Source organism: Tupaia chinensis, unplaced genomic scaffold (genome assembly GCF_000334495.1).
Source record: "Tupaia chinensis unplaced genomic scaffold, TupChi_1.0 Scaffold000383_1, whole genome shotgun sequence".
NCBI classification, from domain to species: domain Eukaryota; kingdom Metazoa; phylum Chordata; class Mammalia; order Scandentia; family Tupaiidae; genus Tupaia; species Tupaia belangeri.
Window position 1 is genome coordinate 1,467,869 of NW_006159885.1, and position 12,594 is coordinate 1,480,462.

Consider the following 12,594-nt stretch of genomic DNA (forward strand, 5'->3'; position numbering starts at 1 on the left):
TTTTTTTTTTTTTTGCCATAGGGCATGCACACTCACTGGCAAGTGAAACAGAAGGAAAGTAAGAAATCACCCCTGTGGGGGGAAGGCCATGCTGTAACCCCTTCTCCTCCATTCTTTCAGGGTTTGGGCACATGTACACAGGTTCCCAGTATGTTTTCTAGGCTGCCAGGTCTGGGACTTGAACCTTAAAGTCTACCATGTAGGATCCAGCACCTTAACCACCATGCTACCTGCTGGCCCCCATTTCAATTCTTTATAAGACAGAGTTCCATTTTAGCATCTTTTTTGAACAAGACTTCTTTTTAAAAACATACAGAAAAGGGACCAGCTGATGATGTAATGGTTACGTTGCTGGACTCCCATGTAGTCAGCTGTAGTTGAAGTCCAGGACCCGGTGGCTTAAACCTCACACCGGGCACATGTGCGCGTGTATATGCCCAAGATCCTGAGAGGATAATGGAAGAGAAGGGATTGTGGTGTGGCCTTCCCCCGCAGGGGGTGATGTCTCACTTTCGGTCTCTTTCTGCATCTCCAGCGAATACACATGCTCTATAGCAAAAATCTCTCAAAACACACACACACACACACACACACACACACACACACACACACACACACACACACACACACACACACACACACACACACACAGAGGGAGAGGGAGAAAGGAGGGTTATTTTAGCAGTTAGGAAATGCCCTGCATTTGATTCAGAGTCACTAAAGTTGCTTTGTAATTAAGAGAACTAAAATCACAGAAAGCTCATTTTCCTTTTTGAGAAGAGATCATCTATAGAGGCTTTGGTAAGGGCTTTATGTGCTGCTTGGTATTATGCCATACTGGGTTTGTTGATTCAAATAGGTGCCTTGAGTGCCAGATTGCCAGATAGAAGACACTGAGAGTGTGGCTCACAGTGACTCTTCTCCTCCCTGTCATGCCCCTCTCCATGTCCCCTTTCCTCCTTTCTCACTTTAGCCGTAATCCTTCACCAGGGACGTTTACTGGGGCTGAGGGGTAAGTGCAGATCCTGAACCAAACTCTTCTTCCTGGCTTCTAATAGCCACTGTGAGGCTGTTCCCACCTCTCTAGAATACCCTCCTGTATGTTCCTCAATGTCATCCACTTGCAGTCACTGCATTGCAGCAGGTTTTTTTTTTTTTAATTTATTTTTGCTTTTTTACATGTTTGTTACATGGCCACCAAACTGCTCAGCAGCTTAGTCTATTTATCATCTTTTGTTGCAGCTGAACTTTCTTTCAGACTTTGTTTTCCTTTCAATAAAAACATGAAACATCTTTTAAAACTGTCATTAATCTACATTGTTTATTCTTGTTACCAATCATGTTCCTTTCATTCACTTACTTGCCCATGGAATTGGGGATGTTTTGTGAGTCTGGTCATTCAAGGTAATCCAGCAAACGCTCAGTCTGGTGTAGTTTGTGAGAGCTACTCTGTTCGGTGTGTCTGGATTCTTACAAGTGCAGCTTTTTACCACCCTGCTCAAGGGAAATATCCTTACCACAGGAGAGAAAAATCAGAAGATGAACTGTAAAATAAAGATTTTATTTAAAAATATAATTATTTACTTTAGACTGTGTAAGGTTCATTTTTCTAAAATAGAAATTTAAAAAAAAGGATACCTAAGATCCAATTATGTTTTCTTTTGTTAACTAAAATGCTTTTTAAGAAATTAATAGATGTGTTTTAAAAGTAAGCTTAGCTATTGCTAGACTGGCAAAATCCCCTACTCCATTTACTGAGGTACTTAAAATAACGAGCATGCTCTCTCTCTCCAGCTTTGTCTTGAATTGGCATCGCTGCCCTTGTATCCCAACTGGCTGTAGCTTCTAGATAATATCATAAAGATTAACCATAACCTCTTACAACATCACCATTTTCTAGGTGAAAATATTTGGTATTTGGTTTTTCTGTTGCAGCAAATAAAACCTCAGGAGCACCAGGAAATCGTCCTGGAAGTGTCATCCGCGTGTATGGTGATGAAAACAGCGATAAAGTGACTCCAGGGACATTCATACCCTATTGTTCAATGGCACACGCACAGCTTTGCTTCCATGGGCACCGGGATGCCGTGAAATTCTTCGTGGCAGTCCCCGGTAAGTTGCGTGTTCTGTTGAGATGTTCTGTGTAACTGTCTCTCTTCTGTCCCACTTCTGCTTCTATGACCTGGTCCGCTGCTCAGTGCTGGGATTACAGGAAATTATATCGAATATGTGAGGAAGCTCTGTAATGGGAATATGAATAAAGTGTCCAGGGATACTTGAATGAAGTTATTTTGGAATCTCTCCACCCTACAAACTAATTTTGATTTTCATTTAAAAGACTTGCTTACTTTTAAAAAGCAATGATACTGTTTCATCACAGCAGAGTACCAAAAATGACCTTGACGTACTGAATGAGATCGCTAGAAAAACTCCGTATCAAGGCTGCAGGCAGGAGCGGATGAGGACTGCACTCCGGTGCTTTCAGCAGTGCTGTGGGAAAGAGCCCAGGAGTCTGGGCCCTCTGCCTCTGCCTTGACCTTGAGCAAGTCACCGCGCCTCTGCCATGGGCTTCCCCGCTTCCTCTGGATGTGACGAATAGCTGCTATGTCTACTTCATTTGTTGTGAAAACTCTTGAAATTGCTCTTGGGAATTACAAAGTGCTATCCAGATAGAGGAGGTAATAGGGTGATGTCATTCCACTGAGAATACTAAAATGACAGGACTGACTGTAAGCAGGACCTGTGTTTTCAATATTTTCCCCACAAGAGGCCAGTTTTGGAATTAGACCAAGTTCAGATCTGACTTCCACATTAACTATGATAGAGAAGTGGTAGCATCCCAGAGTACGAGGGTTCTCCTGAGAACAGTGTGTGTTGGGGGGGAGAGATTTCAAGGAATCGGCTCACATAGCTATGGAGGCTAAAGGTCTATAATATGTGGGGCATGCCAGCAGACTGGACACCCAGGGAAGGGTTGAGGCTGCAGCTCAGTCTGAAAGTAGTCTGGACACGTTTTTCTTCTTAGGGGTCCTCCGTTTAGTGCCTTCAACTAATTAGATAAGGCCAAGCCATATTATGGAGTATAGTCTGTTTTACTCAAAGTCTGCTGCTTTAAATATTAATGACATCTAAAAAGTACCAAGTCAAACACCAGTCTAGATTTTGGGCACCACAGCATAGTTATGTGAACACATAAGAGTAATTATCACAGTCCTTTCCCAAAGGTGTTCAGTGATTTAAATGCACATAGGGCAGGTACCAGCAGATGGAACTGAAACAGTTACTCCATTACTCTTCTTTTTTTTTTTTAGAGGTTTTTGCCTTAGGGTGCAGGTGCTTGTTGGAGAGAAAGAGACAGAGACAGTGAGAGGGAAAATGAGAACTCATCCTTCAGGGGGTGTGGCCACACTCCAATCCCTTCTCCTCCATTCTCCTTCTAGGATCTGGGGCATGCACGCACACGCACCCTGGATGGATTTTAAGCCCCAGGGTCCTGGACTCAGCTGCGGTCAACCATGTGGGAGTCCAACGACGTAACTATGCCATCTGCTGGCCCCATATTCCGTTAGTCTTAACATGATAATGAGTCCTCTAAAACTTCATTTGTACATTTCATGTATTTATATAGTCTTTTCCTTAGGGTAAATTTCTAGAAATAGAATTTCTGGTAATAGTGTTTTTCTTGCTGTTTTTTAAAAAAGGAAATATAGAGTTCCGTTTGAGGCTCCCTTCTATCCCTTTCTCATCCCATTTTCTTTCCCCTTTCCTCTCCATCTGTACCCACAATCTTGAAGTTGACATGTATGTATCCTCCTATCCATGTTTTTTTTTTTAATATGTGAGTTTTTTCAAAATAATTGTTTATTTATTCATTCATTTATTTTAATTTGACCAGAAAGAGAGACAGAGAGAGAGGGGGAAAGTGAGAAAGCAAGCCACTTGGTCCAGGACTCAAATCATGGTTGGCCATGTGGGAGTGTCCAGTGCCTTAACCACCACATCACCTGCTGGCCCCTCCTGCACATGTTTTTTTATGATGTAACATTGAAGCACATAAGTATGCTGTATCTTCCTCAACTTCTCATTTTTTTTGACATTAATGTTTATGCATAAAAGTCTAACTTTTTTATTTACCTGTGGTATTCTCTTATCTGAATAAATGTGCTACATTTTTCAAAATTATCATTATAATTCTATAATTCTGAATAAATAATAAAGAATTATTTATATATTTTTTTTCACATGAGTTTTGCCAGAGAAAGACAGAAAGAGTGAGGGAGGAAAGGAAGGAGGGAAGACAGAAAGAGTGAGGGAGGAAAGGAAGGAGGGAAGGAGGGAGGGAGGGAGGGAGGGAAGGGAGAGTGAGAAAGCAACCAGCCAGATCTGGGACTCAAACTGTGGTCAGCCATGTGGAATTCCAGCGCCTTAACCATCACACCACCTGCTGGCCCCTTTGCTACATTTTGGTTATTCTCCCATAGGTAGACCTCTAGGTTCCCCTGCCTTTTTTTCACTATTGAAAACAATACAGTGGGAGGGAAAAAAGAATACCGTGGGACCAGCAGATGATGTAATGGTTACATTGCTGGATTCCCACGTAGCCAACCATGGTCCAAGTCCCAGACCTGGTGACTTAAAGCTCACGCTAGGCATGTGTGTGTATGTACCCAAGATCCCAAGAGGAGAATGGAGGAGAAGGGATCACGATGTGGCCAATGCCCTGGGGGGTGATTTCTCTGTCTGTCTTTGAGTACACACATCTAATAGCAACTGTCTTAAAAAAAAAAAAAGATGGGGCCAGCAGGTGGCATGGTGGTTGGGGTGCTGAACTCCTACATGCTTGCCCCATGGTTCAAGGCCCGAACCTGGTGGCTTGCCTTCTCTCCCTCTCCCTCTGTGTGTGTCTCTCTCTCTCTGTCCAAATTAAATAATAAACAAAGTTAAATAAATAATTCTTTTGTAAAAAGTTTTAAATAAATAAATAAAAACAAAAGAAAACAATACAGGAGGCTAGTCCTGTAGCCTAGTGGTTATGAGAGTGGGCTCCCACATGCCCAACCACAGATTGAATCCTTCTTTTTTAATTATTTAATTTTATTCATAATTATTATTTCCAGAGAGAGTTAGAGAAGGAAAGTAATAAAGCAAGCCATCAGATCTGAGACTCAAACCACAGTCAACCATGTGGGAGTTCAGCACCTTAACCACCATGCCACCTGCTGGCTCCTCCACAGATTGAATCCTGACCTCAGCTGCTTGAAAAACACACTGGGCCGGGGGATGGGGGGGTGGGGGGGAGGGTGTGCGTGCGTACGCGTGCAGCTTAGATTACTCAACGTAGATATTTTTAACCAGCTCTTAACAGCAAAATGTTTCTAATTGTGCAGAGCCTTCTAGCATCCCCAATGTTCTGGTTGTACTTTAGAATATACTTACCTTTTTGCTTAACTCTCTAAAAATATTCAGAAAAACAAGTCTCCCCCACTCCCATCTATGACAAATAACATTCACTTTTGTTCCTGTACAAAATAGGTCAAGTCGTCAACCCACAAAGTGGCAGCAGTGGCACGGATCTTACAGGTGACAAAACAGGGCCATCGACACAGGAGCCTGGCAGCCAGGCCCCTTTGAAGTCTATGCTCGTCATCAGTGGAGGAGAGGGCTACATCGACTTCCGAATGGGTAAGCCGCGCCTGCTTCCCAGCTGCTCTTGGTTCCCACCGTGCTCTGTAGATTTTCCCCTCAGTAAGAAGCCATGTTCCTAATGATTCCTAAGGGATTTTCTTGGAAAGGATTTTCTACTTCTTCTCTCTTTTTTGTTTGTTTGTTTTATGTTGTTGTTTGAATTTTGTTAAAAGGTACTCACTGGAGGAAACCAGCAGTTAGCGTAATGACTATGTCACTGAACTCCCACGTAGTTGACCATGGTTCACGTCCAGGACCCAGTGGCTTAAAACTCACACCGGGCGCACGTGCGTGCGTGCCCAAGAACCCGAGAGGAGAATGGAGGAGAAGGGATTGCGGCGTGACCATCCTCCCTGGGGGGTGATTTCTCGCTTTCTGTCTCTCTGTCTCTCTGTCTGTCTGGCGAGCGCACGTGCCCTATAATGAAAACCTCTCCCAAAAAAGAAAAAGATACTCACTGGAGAGAAATAGAGGGAAAGTGAGAAAACACTTCCCATGCAGCATGGTCCTGCTGCAGCCCATTCTCCTCCATTCCTCTCAGTATTCTGGCATGCAGGCACATGGACCTGGCATGCTTTTCAGGCCACCAGATCTGGGACTCGAATCATGTGTGAACCAGCCACCTTAACCACCACCAGACCACCAGGCTGGCCCCTCTACTTTTTTATTTTAATGATAATTTTATTTTATTCTTTTTTTTTTTTTTTAATTTGACCAGAGAGAGACATAGGGTGAGAATGAGAGAGAGGGGAAGTAAGAAAACAAGCCACCAGATTCAGGATGCAAACCCTGGTCGGCCATGTGGGAGTGTCCAGTGCCTTAACCACCATGCCACCTGCTGGTCTCAGCCCCTCTTCTTTTAAAAAAAACAAAAATCTCTGCTTATACTAAAGTGTATGTGTTTGAAGGAACAGTAAAAAGAGTAGGGTATAGTCGTATGTTGAGGCGTGTAAAGAACATAAATTTGGAGTCAGACCTTAGGCAAATCATTTAACCTCCAGAGACTTCGCTTCCTCACCTGGAACACAGAGAAATAAAAATACTTAATAAGTTATCGTTTGTATCAAAACTGATTTCATTTGTTCATTTTCTCATGCAACTAACACTGAGGATCTACTTATAGATCAATAAATCAAACTGTCAGCCTCAAACTTGTAACAGGAAACAAATCAGACAAAACCTCCCTCCACTGGGTAATAAAATGGTGCAAAGATACAGAAGTGTTAATAAAATTAGCGTGTTACAGATGCTATTCGGGAGTAGTTAGCTCTTCAGGGAGCAGAGGGCAGGGAAGCCAAGAAATGGAATTTGAGATAACTCGACATCAAATAGTGTTAGTCTGAAGGGTCAGGCTGGGGGACAGAATGGGAGGGCTAGAAATGGACATTCCAAGGTTGGAGAACAGCCTGACCAAAGTCTTAGAGATGTGAAACGATATGAATTAAAGAAAAACTAGGACCAACCTGTGGCATGGCGATTAAAGTAACTGGATCCCACATGGCCGACTACATCATTTGAGTCCCAGACCCGGCAGCCTGAGAAGCACACTGGGTGTGTGTGTATGTGTGTGCCGCAGATCCCAGAAGGATGGAGAAATGGAGGGAAGGGATGGTGGTGTGACTGTCCCACATGGTGGGGAGTGCGGTGCTTTCTCACTTTCCCTCTGTGTCTCTAGTGAGCGCACGCGCCCTCTAGCAAATTAAAAAGACAAAAACTATTTTTAACTGATGGGAGCATGAGGAATAGCAGACAGTATGAATTTCTCTTTTTTTTTTTTGGAGAGGTTTTTGCTATAGGGCACGTGCGCTCGCCAGACAGAGACAGAGAGACAGAAAGCGAGAAATCACCCCCCAGGGGGGATGGCCACACCACAATCCCTTCTCCTCCATTCTCCTCCTGGGATCTTGGGCATGCACACACACGCACCTGGCATGAGTTTAAGTCACTGGGTCCGGGACTCAAACCACTGTCGACTACATGGGAGTCCAGCGACATAGTCATTACACTAACTGCTGGTCCTGCGAGTATGAATTTCTAATCTGGAAAGGGAGGGAAGGACTAGATTACAAGAGGCACTTATATACCAACTTAAGGAGTTTGCAGTTTATCTTTCAAGTAAAGAAAACTATTTGAGAACTTTTAAATAGAGTGCTGATTAGTGATTAGATTTGTGTGGAAGATGAATTAGAGGTTCAAGACTAGAGATAGGAAAATGAGATGGGAAAAAAGAGCATCTGAGTAAGAGAGTAAGCGTGTGATAGATAAGCAGGAAGGGGATTGTTAACTACTAGGATGTGAGAATAGAGGGAGTTATCCGTTCTCTCCAAGCTAAGGACTGTCAGATCTGAGTGGAGGGAAGGAGGGCTTCCGTGTTAGATAGGTTGACTCTGAGGAGCATGGTGGTGATTGAGGTAGATTTCCACTGGACTTTTGGGTATGAAGGGCCTTATATCTCAGAAGGGAGGGATTTGGAGGCCATCAGCATGCAGTGATATTGAAAGCCATGAGTTCACCCAACTAGAGGGTACAGGAACTGAAAGAAGGGATTCTGTGACAGAATATAGAATTAATACTCCATTTAAAAGATCATTAGCGGGGACCAGCAGATGGCATAATGGTTATATCTCTAGACTCTCATGTAGTCGACCACAGTTCAAATCCCAGACCCCATGACTTAAAACTCACACTCACCCAGGTGCATGTGCCCAAAATCCTAAGAGGAGAATGGAGGAGAAGGGATTGTGACTTGGCCATGCCCCTGTAGGGGTGATTTCCCACTTTCTGTCTCTCTGTTTCTGTCTCTCTGGTGAGCACACATTCCCTATAGCAAAAATCTGTCTCTAAAAAGAAATTCATTAATGCTTATGAAGAGATCTAAGGGGTAGTGGCCAGAGAGGTACTGAAAACATAGACAGTTGATGCTTCTGAAAGAGGAGTGCTTTATAAACAGCAAAGCACTGTGCAGGCGCAGGCACCACGAGCTGGTGGGACAGCAGCTCCACCCCACATGGCCAACACTGGCAGCGTGATCGAGTCTGGACATAGCAGCTTACAAAACACACCGCGTGTGTGTATTTGTGTGTCCAGAGTTCCAAAGGAAGTGATAGATAGAGGAGAAGGAAGAAGGGATTGTAAATTTTCCATGCTGTGCTTTCTTCTTCCTTTGTCTCAGTCTTACTGTTTCTCTCTTGTGAGCTGAGCACACATTCTTTTTTTCTTTTTTTTTTTTTTTTTTTGTCTCTCTGTCTCTCTCTTTCTGGTGAGCACATGCGCCCTGTAGCAAAAACCTCTCCAAAAAAAAAAAAAAAGAGGGAGACTTTTTGCTATAGGGCGGATGCACTTGTTGGGGGTGTAGAGAGAGAAAATGAAAAATCAGCCCCCAGGGGAATGACCAAGCTGCAGTCCCTTCTCCTCCATCCTCCTCTCGGAATTTTGGGCATCCATACACACGCCCCTGGTGTGTATTTCAAGCCGCCATGTCCAGGACTCAAACCACAGTTGACTATGTGGGAGTCCAGCAGCATAACCATGACGCCATCTGCTGGTACCAACCACAGATAAACGGAGAAAAAAAATGGCACTGTGCACATAAAAATTTGCTATAAATAAATGGATTCCAGGAACTGTCCTATAATCACAGTTAGGAACCTAAAAGGTTCCCAAACATAAAGTACTAAGTGGTTTTGGAGGATATAATGTTGTGGATCAATGACAAATACTTGTTTTAGATATAGATTCTATAAAAATGGAGTATAAAATACAGAGGCCGATGGATGCCTGATGCCAGACCACATGGCCCTGTGACGCTGATCCACATAGGAAGGTCCCAGGCTGGTGTCGGGAAACCTCCCTGAGCACGTGTGCCCCTGATTGAGGGCCGGTTGAGGCTGTGAGTGGGTCACGGTCCTGGGACCCTGTTGGAGATGCTCTGTCTTTCTCCATCGTTCTCACTCGTGGAAGAGAGAAATAAACATTAAAAAGTCATGTAAATGAGTGTGCCATATATGTTTTTTAGGAACCAAAGGGGCTGGCAGGTGGCGTGGTGTGGTGGTTAAGGGCGCTGGCCTCCCACATGGCCAATCACGGTTCAAGTCCTGGACCTGGTGGCTTACTTTCTCACGTTCTCTCTCTCTTTCTCTCACTCTCACTCTCTTACTCTGTCCCTCTCTGGTCAAAATAAAATAAAGTTAAATAAAATATTTTTTTTAAAAGAAGGAATCAGAATATTTGATGCAAAAGGCTTAGATTTGGGGAGGGGGAGAAGGTAGAAGATATTAAATGATTTCAATTATGTCTGCAGAAATGGAGTCCTTTCAAAGTGTTTAAAGTGTTTAAATAATTGATGATTTGTGCAGAAGTCCCTTGCAGAGAATGATTGTAGGGATCAGGGCAGATTTTTGTAGCTCTTTTGTGGAAAGCAATGTGGCAGTTGGAACCATACTATGACATATGTTAATATCCTTTCTATGTAGATTTTCCATTTTCCATTTCCACTAACATTCCTTTCATTGTGGATCCTGAAAATAGCGCAGAAATGTCTTAACCAGGGTTGGCAGTATCTCTAGTTCATCCAGCCTAAAAATAAACGTGTCCTTTTTTTTAGGCTAATTCTAATAAGTGAATATGCTTTTTTAAAAAAAGGATTTGATCTGGGAGCCAGCAGTTAGCGTAATGGCTATGTCGCTGGACTCCCACGTAGTCGACCGCAGTTCGCGTCCCCGACCCGGTGGCTTAAAACTCACGCCGGGCACATGTGCGTGCGTGCCCAAGATCCTGAGAGGAGAATGGAAGAGAAGGGATTGCAGTGTGACCATCCCCCCTGGGGAGTGATTTCTCGCTTTCTGTCTCTATGTCTCTCTCTGTGTCTGTCTGGCGAGCGCATGCGCCCTATAGTGAAAACCTCTCCCCAAAAAAAGGATTTATGTATTATTATTTTAATTTGCTTAAGGGCACATGGGAAAGTGAGGAAACAAGCCACCAAGTCTAAGACTCAAACCTTGGTCAGCCATGTGGGAGTCCAGCACTTTAACAACCACGCCACCTGCTGGCCCTTCCATTTACTTTTTCATTTCCTATAATTTTTTTTTTTTTAAAAAGAGAGATTTTTTATTATAGGGCACGTGTGCTCACTGGAAAGACAGAGAGACAGAAAGAACGCCCTCAGTTCAGAGATGGCCATCCCACAATCCCTTCTCCTCCATTCTCCTCTTGGATCTTGGGTATGCACACACACGCACCCTGCATGAGTTTTAAGCCACTGGGTTCAGGACTCAAACTGCGGTCAACTAAGTGGGAGTGCAGTGACCTATCCATTATGCCATCTGCTATAATATTTTAATTTATCTCCTATAATATTTTAGCAATGGAAAGTTGATCCCAACAATTCCATATTTATTAAATGAATTATTTATTTATTTTTGCTTATCATTACTTTTTTAAAATTTGCTGCAAGGCATGCATACTCACCAGGAAGAGAGGTGGGGAGGGGAGGAGTAAGAAAGCAAGCTGCCAGGTCCAGGACTTGAACTGTGGTCAGCCATATGGGAGTCTAGCTGCTCAACCATCATGTTACCTGCTGGTTCCTAGTCTCATATTTTTTTTTCCAATCCCATATTTTTAATTATTTAACTTAAATATTAGGATGTAGAACCCCTGGAAGATAGAACTATATATAGATATAGATGTAGGGTTTTTTTTTTTTAGGAGTGATTTTTTGCTATAGGGTGCATGCACTCACCAGAGAGACAGACAGAAAGTGAGAAATAACCCCCCAAGGAGATAGCCACACTGCAATCCCTTCTCCTCCATTTTCTTCTTGGAATGTGGGGCACACACGTACATGTGCCTGGAGTGAGTTTTAAGCCACCGGGTCCAGGACTCGAGCCATGATCAACTATGTAGGAGCCTAGCAACGTAACCATTATGTTATCTGCTAGTCCCACAGAACAATATATTTTTAAAAATTTGCTATTAGGGCATGTGTACTTGCACATGAAAGAGAGACTGAGACAGAGTAAGTCTCCTTGAGGGGGGATGGCCGTGCCACACTCCCTTCTCCTTCGCTCTCCTTTCGGTATTTGAGTCATGCACATACACATGTCCATTGTGTTTCTCAAGCTGCAGAGTTCAGGTCTCAAAATATCCTTGTGGGATCCAGCCACCCTAACCACCATACTGCTAACTAGTCACAGAACCTTTTTTTTTCAGTTTTGCTTTAAGGCATGTGCAGTTGCCAGAGAGAGGAAGAAAGAGGGAAAGTAAGAAATTATCCCCTAGGAGCATGGGTGCACACGCATGCTCCTGAAATGTTTTTCAAGCCACCTTGTTCCAAGACTCGAACTTTTGTTTCAGCCAGTTAATCTGTCACTGTTATTCTAAGTTTTATAAATTTAAGAGCCATACTTAATTTTGTTTTGCATTTAATCTTCTAGTTATACTTCAGTTTAGAAATTGAATTTTCTTCTGAATATGTTCCTATTATAGTTGGACATTGCTATGAAAAGGCCACTAGGGGGTAGGTGAGGGAGAGTTTGACCTGCAGAGAAAAATGCAAGTGTTTAGATTTTTTTTTTCCTCCTGCTATTTCTAGCCAACAGTGGCAGTAATTTTTGTGTTTCTTCAGACGAAATTGAGGTGGGGCATAGTACACATTCCAGTAGATCAGCGAGACGTCTCTGTCACTCGGTATGCACCTTTTCAGAAGAGTCCATTCCATTAAACAGGTTGTTACTGGGTTATGCCAGGAGAACCCTGCTCTGCAGCAACAAAGCCAATGGAGGTGAGCCGTGGAGAGGAGTATGATAGAGCTGCCCTGGGCCTGGAAACCAGGGCCTTTTCTCAGGACCTCTTCTATCACATTCACTCTGTGGCCTCATGGAACTGAGAGCCAATTGCTGCCCTGGCCGCTCT

General features: G+C 43.4%; 1 protein-coding gene across 7 annotated transcripts in view; it reads left to right on the top strand.

Moving 5' to 3' along the window:
* SPAG9 (sperm associated antigen 9) overlaps positions 1-12,594 on the top strand; it is a gene marked incomplete at its 5' end in the record, with an annotated part of 180,165 nt that overhangs the window by 163,667 nt on the left and 3,904 nt on the right. For 4 of the 7 annotated variants that reach the window (XM_014589813.2, XM_014589815.2, XM_014589814.2 and 1 more), the window contains 3 exon segments: positions 974-1,012; positions 1,936-2,112; positions 5,533-5,682. In XM_014589813.2, the coding sequence (XP_014445299.1) occupies positions 974-1,012; positions 1,936-2,112; positions 5,533-5,682 (366 nt within the window). 7 annotated transcript variants of the gene reach the window in all.